The 22,033-nt window shown below is 33.4% G+C and overlaps 3 protein-coding genes across 4 annotated transcripts; 2 read left to right on the top strand and 1 right to left on the bottom strand.

Annotated features, from left to right (window-relative positions):
• LOC18606395 (guard cell S-type anion channel SLAC1) lies at positions 1,994-4,378 on the top strand. The gene is made up of 3 exons (XM_007039978.2): positions 1,994-2,789; positions 2,907-3,712; positions 3,810-4,378. Exons 1-3 carry the CDS (start codon positions 2,274-2,276, stop codon positions 4,222-4,224), a joined length of 1,737 nt encoding a protein of 578 aa, XP_007040040.2. The 5' UTR covers positions 1,994-2,273; the 3' UTR covers positions 4,225-4,378.
• On the bottom strand, positions 4,559-10,088 carry LOC18606394 (protein TPX2). Of its 2 annotated transcripts, XM_007039976.2 has the most exons (18): positions 9,530-10,083; positions 9,044-9,202; positions 8,625-8,711; positions 8,206-8,356; positions 7,577-7,685; positions 7,076-7,126; positions 6,881-6,978; positions 6,714-6,789; positions 6,561-6,623; positions 6,335-6,418; positions 6,161-6,219; positions 5,890-5,968; positions 5,736-5,801; positions 5,586-5,648; positions 5,342-5,419; positions 5,205-5,249; positions 4,939-5,042; positions 4,559-4,841 (listed from the first exon to the last, which is right to left on the bottom strand). In XM_007039976.2, the coding sequence occupies exons 1-18, from the start codon at positions 9,711-9,713 to the stop codon at positions 4,823-4,825; spliced, it is 1,575 nt and encodes a 524-aa protein (XP_007040038.1). In that variant the 5' UTR covers positions 9,714-10,083; the 3' UTR covers positions 4,559-4,822. The 2 variants fall into 2 exon arrangements, with proteins under 2 accessions (XP_007040038.1, XP_017973927.1); XM_018118438.1 differs by lacking the exon at positions 4,559-4,841 and having other exon boundaries at positions 5,205-5,239; positions 9,530-10,088.
• LOC18606393 (probable aminotransferase ACS10) lies at positions 18,534-21,969 on the top strand. Its single transcript, XM_007039974.2, has 4 exons — positions 18,534-19,265; positions 19,356-19,487; positions 20,833-20,993; positions 21,081-21,969. The coding sequence occupies exons 1-4, from the start codon at positions 18,780-18,782 to the stop codon at positions 21,934-21,936; spliced, it is 1,635 nt and encodes a 544-aa protein (XP_007040036.2). The 5' UTR covers positions 18,534-18,779; the 3' UTR covers positions 21,937-21,969.

Raw genomic sequence — 22,033 nt, 5'->3', positions numbered from 1 at the left:
CCCTATTTGATCAAACTCAATCATCCCCTTTCAGTTTGCTTTTGTAACAGTCATAACTATAATATAAGCTTTGGGCAATTCTAGCAGGCTATGGACCATCGACAACACCGTGACCCGTGCAATAATTGGGCTTTAAAGAGTACTGAACCAATTTCTCAAGACCTTTTTCCACTGTGGACAACTGTTTCTCTCAATATTGTACGTTTGATTCGTCCAAAAGGAATGAAGCTTAATGCTAAGCAATTTGTTTTGTGCAATGTACACACAAAGAAGTTCCTTGAATCTATCTTCAATTTCAAATAAATAAATATAAAAAAAAATTGTGAGAAATAACCTTTCTCGTAAATTCAATTCAAAAATATCAGTTTTTATAATTTTAACTATTTTTGATCAATTTTTTATATGACTTGACAATAATACTCTTTAAATAATTTCAAACAAATTAAAATGGTTTCAGTTTTCTCTCTCCCGCCATCTAGATAAAAATTTTAAAATTAAATCTCGATTTCTCTCTCTGCTCAAATATGTCTATCTCGCCATCCAATTCGCAGAGATGACATCAAGTTCTTTTTTATTTTGTTTTATTTTTTTGGATGGTGGATGTTGGGATTCTTAAGGGTGATGAACAACGATTTTGCTCTTTGCAAACAGTGATTTTGCTCAGGGAGAAAGAACAGCTAAAGCATGTTTGATTATGGTGGTTCACGATTTTGTTGTGTATGAGATTTGGATGATTGTTAAGTATATTTGCTAGGGATTTTGAGTTAAAATTGTTTAAGGAATATTTTGTAAATAGGGTATATTTTGTTTTTGTATAAGGAGAGTGAGCAAGACCTCTCGATAAGGATATATTTTCTCTTACTTTGGAGGGTTATGGAGTTTTGTAACCTATCTTTTATGAAATGCACAATTTCATGGCTTAGCAAAAAAAATTGTGTTTTAGATTCTTGTGTTTATTGGTTTATTCATAGAACCCAAAAATTGAGTTTACTGATTTTTAGATATTGCGTGACTTAATCACCATGTGACTAGTTTTTAGTCATTCGTAATTAGTTTTAGGCATTACATGACTAGTTTTTATACATTGCGTGATTGATTTTTAAGCAATACCTAAGTCACGCAATANAGTCACAAAATGCTTAAAAACTAGTCATGTAATTCTCAAAAATCACAAAAACTACTGTATTTCATTTAACAAGATCAACAACTTCAAACAATACACCATATTCCATTTAACAACATAATTAACAAATATGAATGTTCAAAATATTCGAAAGTTTTTCTTCATATATCAAAAATCACTCTAAAATGTTTAAAAATGCTCAAAATGCTCACAGGTTTTCTTCGTATATCAAAAACTATACCAAAATGCTTAAACATTTTTCTTTCTGGTAAGGAATACTCCAAAGATGAATAGTCTGGTGAGAAAAGCTCAAAAAATGAGTCAGTTTGAGACACAAACCTAAACATACTTGACCAGTTAATAGGTTTCGGGTTGAGGTGCGGAGCCTAACGAATGGGTTGGTTTTATTAAGGATAATTTTGACTAATTTTTTTTTCTTGACTAAAAATAGTTAAAATTATAGGGATGATCATTCTTAAAAACGTCTTATGTCTCAGGCTCATTTATGAAAAGTACTCTAAATATAAACTATGATCACACATTTTCTGTAATACTTTGTTTTTTAAATAAAAAGTATTTCTAAAGTTTTAACAAAAGACATTTCTATCGATTCCTATGATTATCGACAACAAAAAAAGAGTGTCAAAAGTTCCTCGTATGTATTAAATTTTCTTGACAATCAAATGGCAATGGTTCAATGTTACAGCAACATATAGCAGTTGACATTCAATCGTTCATTGTTACTCATTCAAAGATATCAAATCCCGTTATCTCTCTTCCTCTTGAGCCCCCGTGAGGAGTTGGCAAACTCTCTCTTTCTCACTGTATGGAACAGTCCTCTCTTTTCTTTTCATCCAAGTTATTTGGGTTCAATAATTTTACCACTTGCAAAACCGAGCCACAAAAAATTTTTCACGATTTCACGAGAAATCTCCCCATGCAACCGAACTTTTTCCATAAGAAAGCATTGGTTCCCATTTCATCAACCAAACATCAATCCAACCATCTAGAGAAGCTGCACCTTTCTTCCACTTTTTCGTGATGCCTTGAAAAGGAAACAATATGAAAACTATAACTTGCATGATTCTACAAGAATTACAAACTTCGAGTTGCTTGTTTTTTTTGGTTGAATCTTGGAGGAAGAAACAAAATGGACAAGGGAGCAACTTCTAGTAAATCCTTTCAAACTCATTTTGTTGATATCCATGAAGTTTTACCAGAGGAAGAAGAAGAAGACGAAGGAGTGAGCAAAATGGAAGATAGAGTGGTGAAAAAGGGTTTGCACAAGCCTGTTAAACTTCGAGAATTGAAGAGGCCACAAAGGAGTTTTAGTAGGCAAGTGTCATTAGAGACAGGGTTTTCCGTGTTGGATAGGGAGGCTAAGGCCAAAGACGAGAGAAAGGTTCTCCAGAGAAGTGGTCGTAGTTTCGGAGGTTTTGATTCCGCTACTAGGGTTGGTGGAGAAGCAAGGAAAGGAGACTTTGACATCTTCAGGACCAAGTCGACTCTCAGTAAGCAGAATTCTCTGTTGCCTGCAAGAAAAGAGAGAGAGACAGAGTCCCAAAGAACTGAAGGTGCTAATGGTCTTGATGAGTCTGTTAACAATAGTGTTCCAGCTGGAAGATACTTCGCTGCTCTCAGAGGACCTGAATTAGATCAAGTGAAGGTAACATGCTAAAGTTAATATGTATGTATGCCATGAATTTGATCTGCTCAAGTAGATTTTTTCCATTCATGGTCTAGGGTTTCTTCACTTTCATTTTTGTGCTCTTATTTGCTGCAGGACTACGAGGACATTCTCCTCCCAAAAGATGAGATATGGCCCTTTCTCCTTCGTTTCCCAATTGGTTGCTTTGGTATTTGTCTTGGACTTAGCAGCCAAGCTGTTCTATGGCGTGCCCTGTCAACTAGCCCAGCTACCAAGTTTCTCCACGTTACACCATTCATCAACCTTTTCCTTTGGATATTAGCCCTGGCGGTGCTAGTCTCAGTTTCCATCACCTACTTGCTCAAATGTATTTACTACTTTGAAGCTGTCAAAAGAGAATACTTCCATCCTGTCAGAGTCAATTTCTTTTTTGCCCCCTGGGTTGTGTGCATGTTCCTTGCCATTGGTGTACCGCCGATGCTAGCACCTGCAAAACTGCACCCTGCCATTTGGTGTGCTTTCATGGGACCTTATTTCTTTCTCGAGCTCAAAATTTATGGTCAATGGCTTTCAGGGGGTAAGAGGCGTCTTTGCAAGGTAGCAAATCCATCTTCCCATCTTTCTGTAGTCGGAAATTTTGTTGGGGCAATCTTAGCATCAAAGGTGGGATGGACGGAAGCTGCAAAGTTTTTGTGGTCTGTTGGCTTTGCACATTATCTTGTGCTGTTTGTAACACTGTATCAGAGATTGCCAACAAGTGAAGCATTGCCTAAAGAGCTTCACCCCGTCTACTCCATGTTTATTGCAGCTCCATCTGCTGCAAGTATTGCTTGGGGAAGTATTTATGGTGAGTTTGATGGTTGCTCAAGGACATGCTTTTTCATTGCATTGTTCCTCTATGTTTCACTAGTCGTGCGGATCAACTTCTTTACAGGATTCAGGTAAGCGAATTCTTGATCACTATCAGTGTCATAGGTTCTCCTCGATCAGAGGATATATTTTAATTTACTCTTAATCTGTAATTCAATGACTTTGCAGGTTCTCTGTGGCATGGTGGTCGTACACCTTCCCAATGACAACCGCATCAGTGGCGACAATCAAGTATGCGGAACAGGTTCCTTCTTTTTTAAGCAAGGGGCTTGCTCTCTCTCTTTCTTTCATGTCATCGGCCATGGTGTCTGTATTATTGGTGTCCACCCTTCTTCACGCCTTTGTTTGGCAGACATTGTTTCCAAATGATCTCGCCATAGCAATAACAAAGATAAGACATGTAAAGGAGAAGAAGCCCTTCAAGAAGGCTTATGATATAAAGCGCTGGACAAAACAGGCTTTAACAAAGAACAACTCTGTGGACAAAGAATACAATGGGGAGAATGAAAGAGCATACGAGCTGCAATCTGGACACATGCAGAGAGTAGATGCAATCTGGACACATGCAGAAAGTAGAAGCTGACTTAATATATAGTTAAAAGCATGAGACTGGCACAGCAGTCAAGATGCTAGGATTTCATGATTGTAGCTGAAAATCTATCTTTTCCTGGACCTTGGTTTAAAGGACACATTCAATATATGAAATGTAAACAGGCAATGAATCCATGGATTATATATTTTAGATTAGTACTACAAAGATTACGTCAATTCATAAATAGTTATAGCTCTGATATCCTAGCGGCCTAGCCATCCAACTAGATTGAATTTGACTTGAGCACTGGCCATTAAATTAATGGTAATGCGACAAAAATGAAGTCCTAAAGAAATGGTATGAGGGCTTGATCGGCTATACAACATGTGTAACATTTTTATTGTATTATGGACTTGTGACCCAAAAGTATGGGAGCACGAAAGTTCATTTAACATGTCAGTTTCTTTGAAGGTAAAGATTGATTCTTAGTAAAGTGGATATCCACAGATTCCATATACAGCAAAACCCTACGTTTGTTGATGAAATTTGTGCAATTGTTGAGTGTTGATCTGTCAAAATTCCAGAACAACAGCAGAATCTTGAGTTGGATGTCCATGAGGTAAACCATCTGGGACTGCTGCTTTTACTTTCAGCGAATGCCCAAGCTCCTGACGGTTCCATGTAAGGTTATTCTTCTCGAAAACTTACAATTAAGAAGGACAAGAAAAAACGATATTGCATTAACAATCGTCTTTGCTGACATACCTCGTGCTCAATTGATTACCAACTTCAGTGATGCAACCATCGTTCCCACACTGAATGTTCTTTCCGCCAAACACATGAGGTTTCTCCTTTGTCAAATTCCTCATCTACAACATAATGGAAAGCATTACTTCATAGGAAGAATTAAAAAGCCTATATTAGAATTTCAAAGAATTGGTAACATGACCCAGCAAAAGAGGAAGGGGGAGGGAGGGAGAGAAGGAATAAGGTGCCAGAAGATGCTAATCAAACTTAATTCTGAAGCTTACCTCATGTTCTGGTTGGAAAGAAGTCCATCTATTTTCTTTTGAGCCCTTATACCAAAGAACAATTACATCAAGAGCATACTAAAAAAATTCAAAATTCAAAAGTATCTGATATAATAAAGTTAAAAAACTAGGAGAACCTTGGTAGATGTAAAGGTAGGACGGGGCAACTTGATCTGAGATCCATTGCTTGGTTGTAGTTCAGATGTCAGAGACAGCTGGCATAAAAATAGAGCATTAACAAAAATATGCCATGCAAACAGTAAGACCTAAAAAAGATCAAACACTGCAATTGCATTATTAGATGCCATATAATGTTAATTGGAAATAGAAAAGGTGGAATATGGATTACAGCAGAATTGGGACATATTTATTAAGGTTTACCTTACTAAAAAGTTCTACAGGTGGAGTTTGCTGAACCCTCTTCTCCGCATGGAAATTAAACTCCTGTTTGGTAGACAAAGCACAATATCATCTCAAAGAATTCAGGCCAACAATCAATTTATAATAGACTCAGATCTTCCATACTCTTACCATTGGCACTGTGGTTTCCCTCTTGATATTTCGGAAAACACCGATATCCCCCTTATGGGAAAATATCTGCATCCAGATACTCATTAGGAATGGTTGATATCTAGCACAAGATTTTCAGCAAATGATATGTGCATATTATTTGTTATTTGCTTACCTTCTTATTCAAAGGACGAGCTTTGAAGTTGTACTTTATGTCACACACATCCTGCCCAGTGGCAACCATGGCACTTGCTCTAAGCAAAGTAGGGACAATTCCAAAGTCATTCCTTTTCTCAGATTTAATTCAAATTTCATATTAACAAAGACAAAGGGTTCCATACAGAAGAATTAGCACAAGAAAAAATGCATACTTGCATAGATGCATATATAGTATATATTCTGCACAAAACTACATTTTCTAGATATTTAACATACAAAATATTTACCTTCTGGGTTCTCTAGTTCCATTGCCAGTAGCAAAAATTGTACCAGGTTTCTCAGACCCCTGCATCAACATCAATTTTACGATAAGGAACAAGGCGGATTGATGACAAAGCTCAAAGTAAGATGATACATAAAAATATTCTAATGCTAAATATTCAATAAAACCAACAGCTAACCTTGTCAGCATCATTGCTTTGGAATGAGGATGGTACAGCTGATGAGAGTTGCACAGCCCTTTCCGATGTCTTCAGGCGAAATTCCTGAGGAGCAATGAAACAGAAATCTGAACTTACATATGGAATGCAAGAATCCTCAATTTTGCTAAAATCATTGCTTGTTATGATGCTTCCACAAAATGCTTTTAGTCCAGGAACAAGCAAGAAACTACAGTCCATGACTTACTTGAAACTGTGGCAACTTTGGAATGCTCTTCTTTGGAAGGGGCAATGAAGGGGCCTCAAGAATCTGCAAATGATAAACATATGCTTGAGAGGTGGGAAGCACAACAAAATCAACTTTACAAAAAGTATCTTTCGTCACATCATAAGTACCAACTTTTCTATTCAATGGGCGTGCTTTGAATCTGTGTGTGACAGATGTAACATGCTCTTGTTCTGTACCATTCTTAGGCCTGAAATGAAGACATCATTCCACCAACGGCTTGTTAACAATACTTTTACTCTACACCTCAACATGTAAAGAAATAGGGACCTGAAACTAACCGTATTCTTTGAGCCCTGTGCGCTGTTTCAAGCTCAGGTTCCTTTGGAATGGTAAGCTTCAGCCTGGTATGGATGGAGTTTCTATCTACAGTTCCCTCCTGCATAACCACAAAGAAAAGCGCAGCTAGTTAACGACTCAAGACAGGTTAAGATCCAAACGCACTTCAAAAATCTAAACATACTTCAAGGGTGTACCTTTTTAGGTGCCTTATGAATCAAATTAGTTTGCTGCTTCACATCAGCAACCTGCCATGCAGAACAAATGTTGAGCCCAAACCAGAAGCTTATTTGATAAATAATGCAACTCAACCATTGTAGTAACAGACTTAAATCTTAAGTCTAAAGTGGAGATGGAAGAGTGAAGACAGAAGCCAAAAAGGTGAGCTGGTATATTCAACCTCTAGTTTGTCCCTACTCTAAGTTTTAACAGGTTCATATAAGAAAAGACACTGCTTTTCAAAAAAAATATAAGAAAAGACAACCCATTAGAGCACTTTGTGTTCACCCATGTAGTTATTAGTTGCCAGCTTGTGAACATTAAAAAGAAAAGGTTCTTTCATCAACATAAAAACCACTTTCAGATTGTACTTGAAAAACCTAACATCCACTTTCAGATTGTACTTGAAAAACTGAAGATGTTCAATACATATGAGCCAAGCATAGTGGGAGTACAGGAAATTTTACAAACTCATGTACCTTTCGCGAGAGACCTCCCTCTAGCTTCTGCCTCTTGGCAGCTTGACTTTCAACCACAGAAGAATTACCTAGGCTTCTGTCACTGTTTAGCAGCTGTTGCTTCTGAAATCTACATTTAAAGAAATGAAGTAATAGAAAACTGAATAGAAAGATTGTAATCATTGTGATATACCATCCCACATTGAGTGTGAATGCAAATGTTAAAACCTATATAAGGATTTAAGTCATTCACTGCTAACAACTTGAACTTAAGCTTTAGAGGCCACATGATTTAAGCTCAAAATGTTGTTGGACTAATGGTGCTTGAACCGGAGCCATTACAATTAGTAATAGAGTATGTGTGAGCCTGGTATAGACTTTCACATTGTGCTGGTGAGATCTTAATCTTGTCAAGTGGACCTTGATTGATATATGTGGCTTTGATGAAAACATCAAGTATTGAGACATTTTAGTTTAGCATCCCTTATCTAAACTAGGATGCTTTTACATTACTTTGTGCAAGAAACTTAAAGACATGTGAAACTGAAAGTAGCCATTTCAAAGAGGTAAGATTTTCTTTGTATCTATGAGAACACTAGATTGTGAAATTACAATGAAAAAGAAATTGATAGAGCATTTCCAAGGATTACCTAGATGCAGCAACTTGAGGGGGCCGATTTTGTTTTGCCAACTGACAGGCAGTAGGTTTCATAAGAGTTGAGCTCCGTGGAATTACGGATTTCACGCTCTTAGATTTATCTTTTAATTTATCGCTGGACGTGTAATTGTAAGTTGTAAAGCCTGAGGGAGCGAAAGAAAAAATTTCTGAGCAAACACATAGGAAGAAACATTGAAATTAATGATTAGAGACATGTTAAAGCTATAACAGATGACAAATTACTATATAGAGATTATTAAGTTCAAGCAACTAGGTGGGTACTATATAGAAAGCACGCATGCTTCAAACAATGTTTGTGGTTAACTAGAACATACTGGAAAGAAGGAAAATTATAACAATAAGAAAGCTATACGTCACTAAAGGGAGAAAAAAGTAATAAAAAAGCTTCACCTGCAGTTAATTGAAATGGTTGATTCAAAGCTTTTTGTAAAACTTTCTGTATATCGGTGAAGATCCCTCTGTTAGTTCCTTCAATGCCTAAAAACAATAATATCAGTTCAGCACAACCTTTAGACTTCCCAAAGAAATCATCTTCTTTTTCTTATTCATTGTTTTGGGTGATCCATCCATCCTTTTAATCAAAGGTCTAACCAACAACTCTAAAACAGACCACACTAAAGCCCAATCTTCGTATAATTGCCTGCACAAGCACAGGTTTGTCTCAAAGATTCTGTCTCAATTTCAGAAGCAAGCTCCACGGCTCTTTAACATCAGCTAAATTACTGCATTTGGCCTTAAAAATTACATAGAGAGAAGATTCAATGAAATAAAAGCACCACAAATAAGGTGCTAAACAAGGCTAACTGTACCTCTGTTATTAGGACCCATAGCTGAAAATTCCAACGCCATAACATTACCGGAATCATTTTCAAGTAATGTACTAGTATCTTCCACTTCTTTACATTTTGGAGACGTATTCACATTTTCCAGGAGACTCTCTTCCCTTAAAACTAACTTCGCCACAAAAGCTACAACCAAAAGAAAAAAAGGGGTTAGTAGATAGAAATATATTTCCCAAGAAAGATTAGAGGGAAAAAAGGATTTTTAAAAGACAGATAATAAAAGGAACTTTCTTTTTTTTTACAATAATGTCTCCGAAATTTTGAAACAAAGGAAAGAAAAGAATAGGCAGTCATTGATATATAACTCTTAAGAAAGAGAGTAAACCCATCTTTGCGGCTTATTTTTCTTCCATCAAACGAGAAGAAAAGATAATAAACCAAAAAACAAAATAAAATTAATGGTAAAACAATTCTTGCTTGAAGCAAACATTATTAGGATACAGAGAAACTGACGAGAGGGAGGATAACTCGGCGCCGACTCAAGCCAGAGTTCAGCTTCTCTGGCCTCCGCTGGCGACTCCTCGCGCGTGAAGTCAAAGAACCGAGCCGCATCAAACTCGTATTCAAGATCGACCTCTCTAACCTCGAACACTGGCTCTATCTCCATCTCCGTATCCATCTCCATCTCCTCTTCCATCTATATCTCTCTCTAAAACTCACTCCCTCCTCTCTCTCTCTCTCTCTCTCTCTCTCTAAAATGCCGCTCTAACTTCACCTGAACCAAACAGAACTAAACACCGCCGTCATTTGCACCGATAACCTGAAACTGATTGTCGCTTTAGACCCTAGAAATCTTGGAACGGCAAGGTTGAGTTGACGACGGCAATGATCAGCCTCACTGCAGCATTCAAAGCAAAATTAATTCTATCTCAAGAAAGCGGAAAAAATAAAAACGAAGAACAAAGGACAACATCCATAGCGTTAGGTACAAGCCACCGAAGCTGGACTCTGGGCCTGGGGTTTATTTGTTTTTGTTTTTGCTTTTGTTTTATAGAGCCGAGGTTTTGTAACGATCCGAAATTTGAATTTATGGGCTCCTGAAAATTATTAGTAAAACAAAAAACATATTAAGGCCAGTCTCTAAAATTTATTGACGAAACAATCCCTCTTCTTTAATGGAAATTTTGAGGCTGGAGTCTACAGTTGGGTGATGTGGGTAGAGGGTAAAAGAGTCAATTGGGTTTGAATTTTTGTCTTTGTAGTGAGGAGCAGTGATATCGGAGTTCGAGCACAGGGTTTCGGGTGACGAGATCATGTCGAAGGAACCTCTGAAATTTCGGCGCGGGTTGCATTTGCCACTGGTATTTGATTGTAATTGCGAGATTGCCCCTAACGGTTTTATTCGTTTGTCAGGTAGAGGAAAGTGTGGGGAAGAGTGGCCCCCTCTCAGATACGAATTCAAATCCGGAGGAAAAGAGGAAAAGGGTAAAAAGGGCATTTAGAGATATATGTACGAAACATAATTAGTCAGCATTTCTTTTTTTTTGGTAAGCTGAAAAGTTTTAAAGGCCTCGATTCCAAAGGAAAATCCTTTTGATTTGATTGTTAAAATCTGGAGTTGAATAGTAAATACAGCTAAGACATCGCATCAAATAATCCTTTTACACAAAATTGACTCAATTTTGTGTTTGAATGATGGTTGGGCTCAAAGAAAAAAAGAATAAAAAGGAAAATATGAGTTCGAATTAAGAGGATACAAAATTTGTCAAATTTTTTAGTTCTGAATTTCGTGGAAGCAAACTAAACCATGTATTATCTAAGCTTTAATAGCATTGGCTAATTATCACTAATTACATTATCCAAACTAAATTTACAACAGTGACAATACTTAACCGCAAAGTTGCTTAAAATAATCAATACCACCACAAAGTATAATAAAATATGAAATCATTACTTATATAAGCGACAATACTTACGGAGAGAGCCCTAAAGGGACGGCATGAGGCATTGGACCAAATAATTAGAGATGATAATACTATTGGAGCATTGGATACTCCGTAGTATCAAATTTTTCAAAATAATGAAAGGGAAAGGAAAGGAGTAGGGGGGTATGTGGAACTGTCAATGCCTATCCAAAAAATAGCATATGGTTTTGACTTTTTTGTTAAATGCGATCAATTGCGTACTTCTTTTTGTCTCCTTGTGTGAAGGATTATGAAATCTATGCCTTCCTCTCTACATGTATCACTTAAAGGAGTAAAAAGGATGAGGAAAGCTAAGAAAACAATATAAATTTGACTGTTTGACGAAAACGACGTTGATTTTTCACGTGGACCCTTTTTTGAAGGAAATTTGAGACCTTTGCTTGTTTAGAGTATTTGGCTTTTGAATGTGATAATTGCTGGGTGGTTGAATTATTTCAGAGCTTTTTCTCTATTTTTTTCTGAAGCATGCGTCCCATAACTTATTAAATGTTGTTACTTGACTTCAGCTGGCACATTCAATGCAGTCACAGGGTTTGCATGGGATTCCTTTGTATATTCCCCCAACCATATGTTGAACACTGTAATGTTGTTGTTCCTTTCTTATCATTTGATCTTATTCCAACTTAAGGAACCACTTCTACGGTTGTGTTTGAATTGAGAGGATAATCATTTGATCAAAGTTAAGCATTCAGCCAATAACAATGGTGAACACTACAATAAGTCTAATCTTACTGTAAAGTCAATAAATAAAATTTTTAAAAAATAATAAAAATTTGTTTAACAGGTTAACAGATAAATAATATATGTAATTTTTAAATTTATTCATTTTAAGATAACAACATAGATAATTTTTAAATTTATTTAATTTATTTTTAAAGTTATTTAACTTTTAATTTAATTTAATTTTTTACTTTAAATATAAGAATATTATTCTTTTAATATTAAAATTATATTTATTTAATTAATTAATAAAAAATATTATTATCATTTATTACGATAACTCTCATATATTTACATTAAGATTTTATTTATTTATTTTATTTTTATAAGATTTTACATCAATTCTTACAACTTTACGCCAAACATTTTCAATAGCAACTTTTAACTATAATTATATTTTTTCTTTTTATTTTATTTAAAATAAAAATTTGAATATCATTACATACTTTTATCCCAATAATATAAATATAAATACTTATTTTTCAGTAAAATTATATTTTTTTACTTAATTAATTTATTTTGTTAACTCTCACATATTTACGTTAAGATTTAAAATTTAGTCATTCCACCTTTATAAGTTTTTATGTCAATTGTTACAATTTTACGTCAAGATTTATCTATACCAATTTTGAACTATAATTATTATTTATTTAAAATTTAAATTTTATATATCGTTAAATACTTTTAATAAGAGAATATATTTTTAAATATTTATTTTTCATTAAAATTAGATTTTTTTTACTTAATTGACTTGTTACGTTAACTTTTACACATTTATGTTAAGAGTTAAAATTTAGTTATTCCACCTTTATAAATTTTTATGACANATTTTTCTTTGTTATTTTTTATTTAAAATAAAAATTTGAATATCATTACATACTTTTATCCCAATAATATAAATATAAATACTTATTTTTCAGTAAAATTATATTTTTTTACTTAATTAATTTATTTTGTTAACTCTCACATATTTACGTTAAGATTTAAAATTTAGTTATTCCACTTTTATAAGTTTTTATGTCAATTGTTACAATTTTACGTCAAGATTTATCTATACCAATTTTGAACTATAATTATTATTTATTTAAAAATTAAAATTTATATATCGTTAAATACTTTTAATAAGAGAATATATTTTTAAATATTTATTTTTCATTAAAATTAGATTTTTTTTACTTAATTGACTTGTTACGTTAACTTTTACACATTTATGTTAAGAGTTAAAATTTAGTTATTCCACCTTTATAAATTTTTATGACAACTGTTATAGTTTTACGTTAAGATTTATCTATGTTAATTTTAAACTATAATTATTTTTATTAATATTATTCGTTATTTAAAAATTAAAATTTATATATCGTTAAACACTTTTAGCCCAAAAATATAAATTTGAATATTTCTTTTTCACTAAAATTAGATTTTTTTACTTCATTGACTTGTTACGTTAACTCTCACACATTTACATTATAATTTAAAATTTAATTATTTAACTTTTATAAGTGTTTACGTCAATTATTACAGTTTTACGTCAAGACTTATCTATGTCAATTTTGAACTATAATTATTTTTATCTTTATTATTTTTTATTTAAAAATTAAAATTTGTATATCATTAAACACTTTTAATCAAAAAATATAAATTTAAATATTTGGTTTTCACTAAAATTAGATTTTTTTACTTAATTGGTTTGTTACGTTAACTTTCACACATTTACGTTAAGATTTAAAATTTAGTTATTCAATCTTTATAAGTTTTTACGTCAATTCTTACAATTTTATGTCAAGACATATCTATGTCAATTTTAAACTATAATTATTTGTATTCTTATTATTTTTATTTAAAAATTAAAATTTGTATATCGTTACATGCTTTTAACCCAATAATATAAATATAAATGTTTATTTTTCATTAAAATTAGATTTTTTTACTTAATTAACTTTTACATTAATTCTCACACATTTACGTTAAGATTTAAAATTTAGTTATTTCACATTTTTAAGTTTTTACGTCAATTGTTACAATTTTACGTCAATATTTTTTTATGTCAATTTTGAACTATAATTATTTTTTTCTTATTATTCTTTATTTAAAAGCAAAAATTTGAATATCATTACATACTTTTAGCCTAATAATATATATAAATGTTCATTTTTATTAAATTTAAAATTTTTTATTTAATTAACTTATTACGTTAACTTTCAAATATTTACGTTAAGATTTAAAATTTAGTTATTCCATTTTTATAAATTTTTACGTTAATTATTGTAGTTTTAGGTCAAGGCTTATTTATATTAATTTTGAACTATAAACTTTTTCATTATTATTTTTTATTTAAAAATTAAAATTTATATATCGTTAACCACTTTTAGCCCAAAAATATAAATTTAAATAATTTTTCACTAAAATTAAATTTTTTATTTAATTGACTTGTTACGTTAACTTTCACACATTTACGTTAAGATTTAAAATTTAGTTATTTTGTCATTATAAGTTTTTACGTCAAATGTTATAGTTTTACGTTAAAACTTAAAAATTAAAATTTATATATGGTTAAACACTTTTAATCCGAGAATATAAATTTAAATAATATTTTTCACTAAAATTAGATTTTTTTTATTTAATTGACTTGTAACGTTAACTTTCATACGTTTACGTTAAGATTAAAAATTTAGTTATCAACTTTTATAAGTTTTTACGTCAATTTTCACAGTTTAACGTCAAGGTTTTTCTATGTCAATTTTGAATTATAATTATTTTTATCTTTATTATTGTTTATTTAAAAATTAAAATTTGTATATTGTTAAACACTTTTAATCCGAAAATATAAATATAAATGTTTATTTTTTACTAAAATTATATTTTTTTTACTTGATTGACTTGCTATGTTAACTTTCACACATTTACATTAAGATTTAAAATTTAGTTATTCCACCTTTATAAGTTTTTATGGCAATTGTTAAAGTTTTACGTCAAGGCTTATCTATGTCAATTTTGAATATTGTTATTATTATTATTATTATTATTATTATTATTATTATTTATTTATTTATTTAAAAATTAAAATTTGTATATCGTTAAACAATTGTAGTCCGATAATATAAAATTTAAAATATTTATTTNAAGTTTTACGTCAAGGCTTATCTATGTCAATTTTGAATATTGTTATTATTATTATTATTATTATTATTATTATTATTATTTATTTATTTATTTAAAAATTAAAATTTGTATATCGTTAAACAATTGTAGTCCGATAATATAAATTTAAATATTTATTTTTCGTTAAAATTAATTTTTTTCTTTAATTGACTTGTTACGTTAACTTTTACACATTTACATTAAGATTTTAAATTTAGTTATTCTACCTTTACGAGTTTTTTTGTCAATTCTTATTGCTTCACATTAAGGATTTTTAATCATAACTTTTAAAAACTTTATGTCTAGGTTTTTTTATGACAATTTTAAATTACATGTGTTTTTATTTTTATTATTATACATTTTTAATTTTGACTTTTTGATTTATTATAGTGATAATCCTACTTATAATATGAAATTTCAGCAATTAAATAAAAAAAATGAAAATAAATGGTTTCTATTAATAAGGCATAAAAAGAGTCCATCAAAATGAGGATTTTTTGTTTACCAATTAAATTGGTTTACCAGTTTCTTTATAGATTTTAAATCAATGACTGTAATTTAATCTTATAAATTAGATGATATTTATTAATTGATCTTACAGTAAGGTTAAAAATGTTGACCTTACTGCAGAATTTGTCCAATAACAGAACACAATGCACTGTATTCTGGTCAGCCTGTCTTATAATAGCAACCTTGGGCCAAAATGTCCCAAGTCACTCGCATCCATTGGCATTTTAGCAATGAGATGTTGGGCTTTGCTTCTGTTACGCATACCCGCCAAACTCATGGGCTTAACAATTTCGGAAAAGAGGAAAGAAACTTTAACCTTCTTTTTTTGCGAAGGCATCAGATAATAAGTGGAGGAAAGAAACTTTAACCTGAGAATATATAATTTAAAATCATAGTTTTAATTATAGTCTGATAATATATTCTGAAATTTATGTTTTATTTTTTCAGCCAATCCACATTTATTTTGATGTAAATATCATTGTATTTTATGTAATATGTATGCATTCAAATATACATGGATGTCCACCTCAAATACATTTGAATATATAGATACATCCTCCTTCTTTAGTCAAGGGAGATGCAGAGGGAGGCTTGCGGGCTCACACAGTGACAAAAAACAGAGCAGACAGCTACTATAAATCGGGTGCTAGACTAATGCACATGTAAAGCCAATTCCAGGTCCAGTCACTCTAGGAACACACAGCAACCCCCAAGTTGTCAAGATTCTGACCCATTCTAACGCGATGGCTCTTGCTCTTTGTTTTGAGCACGCAATCAACTCTCCATCAGAGCCTCATGCATCCCCATCCCTATTTCGCTCATCTTCAACTTTCTGCCTTATCTTCAAAACAAGGTTTATTTAATTTTTTTGAGGTTTTTGCTGTCATTGTTTTATAAAATTGTGACTCTGACTTTCAGTAAATGACAACAATAAACTACCCTAGGAATAGCAGATTCAGTATTCACTAAAAGAGAGCTTACCCCATTTTAATCAGTCCAGGTCCTCCAGGATTAATTGCTTAGAGGTCAGCCAACATTTTCCTTCCCCACAATCAAAAAAAGTTAGGTTTGAACAATAACCTCTCACACCTTCCAGTTAGGCTGATTAGGAATACTCCCTGCACATTAAATATTTGCTTGGCACCTAAATTCAAATAAGAAATTCCTAATCAATGCTAGTCCAACTAGTTTACTTCCCTTCACAACCTGCTGGGGGTATTGAGTGGCCAATATTGGATACAGTTTGCTTCATTACTGGGTAACAAAAGCAGAAAACACCCGCAAGATTTCGTGGATGTAGCATGATCCGGAGTCTTTCATGATAAAATACTTTTTCTGATATTTCTTTGGTTTCAAAACAGTATATTTTTCTATAGATTTGTTTCCCCAATTAACAAACTTTACTATTTAGCTTTATTGTTCAACTAACCTTATTACGTGCAAGCCTCAAAAACCTGCTTGAACTCAGAATACTTAAGGTTTCCTGAATCTTGTAGCCTAGATTTAGACTATTACTAATATCTATAGCTTGATGCTTGAACGAGGCAAGAGTCAAACTATACCAGTAATTCTCTTTTAAAACAATTCTTTTCTTTCAGGTTTCCCAAATCCCAACTAGCGGAATTTATCTATACGTTATCTTAAACCATTGTTTTCATTTCTTTTCCCCTTTGATTCTTTAAGAAAAAAACCCCTAATCAATGTGAGTATGCACATCACACAGACAACTACAAGTGAAACTTGGTGATTAATTACTCATCATGTCAAAGTTTTAAGGATAGAAACAAGTAAGAATTACAAACCGGTCCCTTTCCTTGATCTATTTATATCTTCAAAATGCATTATTTAGTATTCAGAAAAGCAAAAACACACACAATACATTGACCCCAAAATCAAGAATTTGAGATTAGGTGAATCAAGTGTGTGGCTCAAATAAACATCCCTGTTTTGAAGTAGACAATGGTCCTGAAAAAAGGCTTGGAAAAGTAACTACAGAAGTTTTGTAGGAAAACTTCGGATCTTGGACGAGTGATCACAAAGGTTGCTACGAGAGAAAAACAAAGGAAGTGAAAGTCCACAATAATGCTACTAGGTTCCTGTGTTGCCTATGCTTTCTTCGGGATATCTGGTGACTTGCCTTGGTTAAGTTGTTCTGTGGTGGACAAAGGAGGGGACAAAATTGGGGTTTTGTCTTCGAGTGCAAAGGAGGACTTTGAGGGCAAATTGTGGGTAGATTCTATCCTTTGGTCTCTTGTTTTTATAGAGATTCCAAGGGGTTTCTAATTAAGGTTAGATTAGAACAATGTTTTTATTTGGCATAAATTATTATAAGTTTAACATGACTGAAATTATTATAAAACCGAAATTAAATCGGTTTTTTTTTCTTTCAACAGAAATCGAAATTATTAATATATTTATACATTTATATGAATTATACCGTAAAATTATGGTAAAATTTTTCTCATGACACCATTGCTCATCAACGGAAAAAATAAAAGAGATCAATCATACCATCTTTTGGCTTCACCATTGGAGCAAGGTTAGTACGTGGCTTTGATTGCATCAAGGGGATCTTTTTGTCTGCTTCATCATATGACCATCATAGCTAAGATCAGATTAAATGCAATAACTTTAATCTATTTCCAAGCAATGGTAGATCCAAAACAAGTTTAAAAAGGGTTTTTAGAATACTCCAAAACATGTGCAAGGCATAATATGACCTTGAGCTTGTAATTGCTGGAGCAAATTTGCGTTGGATCTCTCTTTTTACATAAAACTCCCACCAAAGAGTCAAAAAAGAAAACGAATGCCTTGACATTGTCTTATGCTCAGTTTGGTCAAAAAAACACTACCATTAACAATTAAATAACAAGCAAATAATTTGATCTGACAAAGAAAGTGAGGGGATGAAGAAAAATCCTAGTAGTAAACTGTTAGCTTATTTTGGCAGCACACTGAAATTCAAATAATTTGCCCAAAATTCCCACCTAAAACGACACCAAAAGTTGTCACCCATCACCTGAAAATTACTGAACGCAAAACAAAAGGTTCAACTTGCAAAATCCATAATGGACAAACAAAGTGCAAGGCCATTTCAGTAAACTCACAGATTTTCCCTCCTAAAAATCTCCATTCTCAACAGCTAAATCCCAAAATCTAAAAATCCCCCCCTTCAAGCAAGGGACGGCTCAGAAAGAATCTATATCCCATAATTCCCCCCAAAAAATAAAATAAAAAAGAAAACCTCAAAACTCAGAAAACCAAGAAAAAAAAAAAAAAGGGAAAGAGACCACAAAGCTATTATTTTTATTCATCCGTTGAACATTAATCAGAAAACCCAGAAAAACCCATATTTTCAATTCCCATTTTTCATCTTCATTTTGAGTTTTAGTGGCCATGACTTCACTGCAATGACGCAAACCCGATTTTCCCGGACTCGGACCCCCGAACCCGAAAAGGAACAAGCCAGAGGGGGAGGAGGAGCCGCCATGAGAGTGATAGTTCCTCTACAAGGTGTTGTTCAAGGAAGAGGAGGCTTAATCTTAGGCTCCATAATTCCTTGCGCGCTCTTTTACTTTCTGCAATTCTATTTGAAGCGACACCGTAATGACCAGGATGATCAGAACGAATCGAATTCCCCGGGTCAAAACCAGGCGACACGGTCGCCGTCGTCGGGGCAGTTGACTGAGCTTCCTGGGTTGACACGTAATCTGTCTCGGGCTTTGCTATCGCCAAGAAGTCCGAGTGGACCCGTTTCAGTCTCAGGTCGAGTTAGTGGGATTGTGAAGGCTGCCGATTCTCCTTATTATGCCGGCTTAAGGCGGGTCAAGGACGACCCGTATGATGAATTGGGTAATCCGAATGGGGTCATCCAGCTGGGTTTAGCGGAAAACAAGGTGAGTCTTTGTAGTTTTAGTTTTTTTTTTAATTGTTAATATGCATTATTTTTTGGTTTTTTATTGCTTTTTTTTCCTTTGTTCTTTTAGTTGTCGTTGGATTTGGTTAAGAACTGGCTAGCAGAGAATGCGAGGGAAGCGATCTTGGGAAATGGAAAGGAGCTGAGCATTAGCGGGATTGCAACTTACCAGCCTTTTGATGGATTGATGGAGTTCAAAGTGGTAATTGTTTTGTATTTATATTAATACTATCATGATCAGTTTATTGAGCCAATTCTCTTGTTATGTCTGTTTTATCATTTGAAGTTATGTTCAAAATGGTATGTGTGATGCAAGTGAGGAAAAGTAAAAGTTTTCACTTTAGGTGACTTTATGATGTCATATTATAATCTAGCTGTTTGAGATTCAGATTGATTGAGCAATAATAAGGTTACTCTGTGCTCTAGGGGCTGGTTCTGTATGGCTATGGCTTATGGTAGTGGTTCATGATCTATTATAATAATGGTGGCCACCAAAAATTTAGTGGGATCTTTTATTTTTAATTGTTTGGAACTCCTTAAGGAGGATACAAATCTTTGCCGTGTATGAGTGCCTAGAAAAGATGTCTAATAGAGTATAATGCTTGTTTTCTGAAGAATCAAGTAAGAGTCAGGTCGCAAAGGCCAAATACATGAAATGTTATATTGGAGGTGCTGAGAAGATTGCAGGTGCCAGGTGGTAGACACAGAGCAAGCCAAGCTAGTTTCTTAAAGAAGAGGATATAAGTGATCAAAAAGATTCATTAAGAGAAAATAATAAATCGAAATTATTTCCTTCTGGTTAAGAGTTACATGTTCACTTAAAGGGGGATAAAATAAAACAAAACAATAAATCGAACTTCATCAGCTCTTATTCAGTGGATATATATCATTGGTAGTTACAAGAACCATTCATTAGGGCATGTACATGCACTGAAATCCTCTTGTAATTTCCAGTTTAATTCACCTCTTAGTGTTTTTCTTATATTACATACTTTGATGACTTGTTCTGCAGGAAGATTTTGAAATGAAAATTAAGATTCTTCTTGCCACTGACTTTGCTTAAACGCATTTATACCAGTGATTCTAAGTGACCTTTTTGTTGGAAGAAAGAAAAGGAAGAAAAAAGAGAAGGGAAACAGATATTAACAATTAATTTGACAAGTCTTCTTAACTTGTGTACTAGTTGTGTGTGTGTATTTTAATTTTCAGGTGATATATGGAAAAATACCTTTAAGGTCATTAATTTTTTTTTTTTTTTTTTTTATTAATTGGGGGAAGAGGGATTCGAATTCTACTCTTTAGATAAGGGGATCATGCACCAACCAATGAGCCAAATACTCGGATGCCTTTAAGGTCATAAATTATTTATAAAATTGTTAACTTAAACTCATGCATAAGATGTCTGATATAGGTATCTTGGGTCATTAGTATCAAGAGTCAATCTCAACCTACCCTGGAAGCTCCTTTCCTTTGGGAAATATTCAGCTTTTGTGAATTAACAGTCTCTACTTGAAACATTAGTGACTTGACATGTGGTTACTTTGCAGGCTGTGGCAGGATTCATGGCTCAAGTCATGGAGAAAGCTGTTTCCTTTAATCCTTCACAGATAGTGCTGACTGCTGGTGCGACCCCTGCAATCGAGATTCTTAGCTTCTGCTTAGCAGATGCTGGAAATGCATTTCTTGTTCCAACACCATATTACCCTGGGTAATCTTTTTGCCATCATTTTGACAGTTTTCGTTCTGGTAACCAGCTATCCTGTGAGGGAACTGAGGTTTTGAACACAATATGCAGTTTGGACAGGGATGTAAAATGGAGAACTGGGGTGGAGATAATACATGTTCCTTGCCGAAGTGCTGACAACTTCAATTTGAGTATAACTGCTCTCGATATAGCATTCAACCAGGCAAAGAAACGTGGGCTGAAAGTGCGTGGGATCATAATATCAAATCCATCAAATCCTGTTGGGAATCTTCTAAGTCGGGAAACACTTTATAACCTTTTAGACTTTGCCAGAGAGAAGAACATCCATATTGTCTCTAATGAAATATTGGCTGGATGTACTCATGGAAATGAAGAATTTGTGAGCATGGCTGAAATTGTTGACCTGGAAGATGTTGACCGGAAAAGAGTCCATCTAGTATACGGTTTGTCAAAAGATCTTTCTCTGCCAGGCTTTAGGGTTGGTGTTATTTACTCTTTCAATGAGGAGGTTCTGGCTGCTGCGAAAAAGTTGACGAGGTTCTCATCTATTTCAGCTCCAACCCAGCGTCTGCTCATCTCTATGCTATCCGATACAAAATTTGTTCAAACATTTATTACCATTAACAGGGAGAGGCTTCATAGAATGTATGTTCAGTTCGTGGAAGGGTTGAAAAAATTGGGCATAGAGTGCATAAAGAGTAGTGGGGGTTTCTACTGTTGGGCTGATATGAGCGGGTTAATCAGCTCTTATAGTGAGAAAGGGGAACTTGAGCTTTGGGATAAGTTGTTGAATATAGCCAAGGTCAATGTAACTCCAGGGTCTTGTTGTCATTGTATTGAACCTGGATGGTTCCGCTTCTGTTTTGCCACATTGACAGAGAAAGATATCCCTGTGGTTATGGAACGGATTCAGAAAGTTTCTGAAACCTGTAAATTGAATAGATGAAATGTTGTTTGTTTATTCTATGGTTTTAGACAACCCGATATTTTTTGATTGAAAGCTCTTTTCAGTTGACACTAAAGCAGACAGTAGTAGTCCCTGG

This window comes from Theobroma cacao, chromosome 3 (genome assembly GCF_000208745.1).
Source record: "Theobroma cacao cultivar B97-61/B2 chromosome 3, Criollo_cocoa_genome_V2, whole genome shotgun sequence".
Lineage (NCBI taxonomy): Eukaryota > Viridiplantae > Streptophyta > Magnoliopsida > Malvales > Malvaceae > Theobroma > Theobroma cacao.
This window is presented reverse-complemented; position numbering and strand designations above follow the sequence as displayed.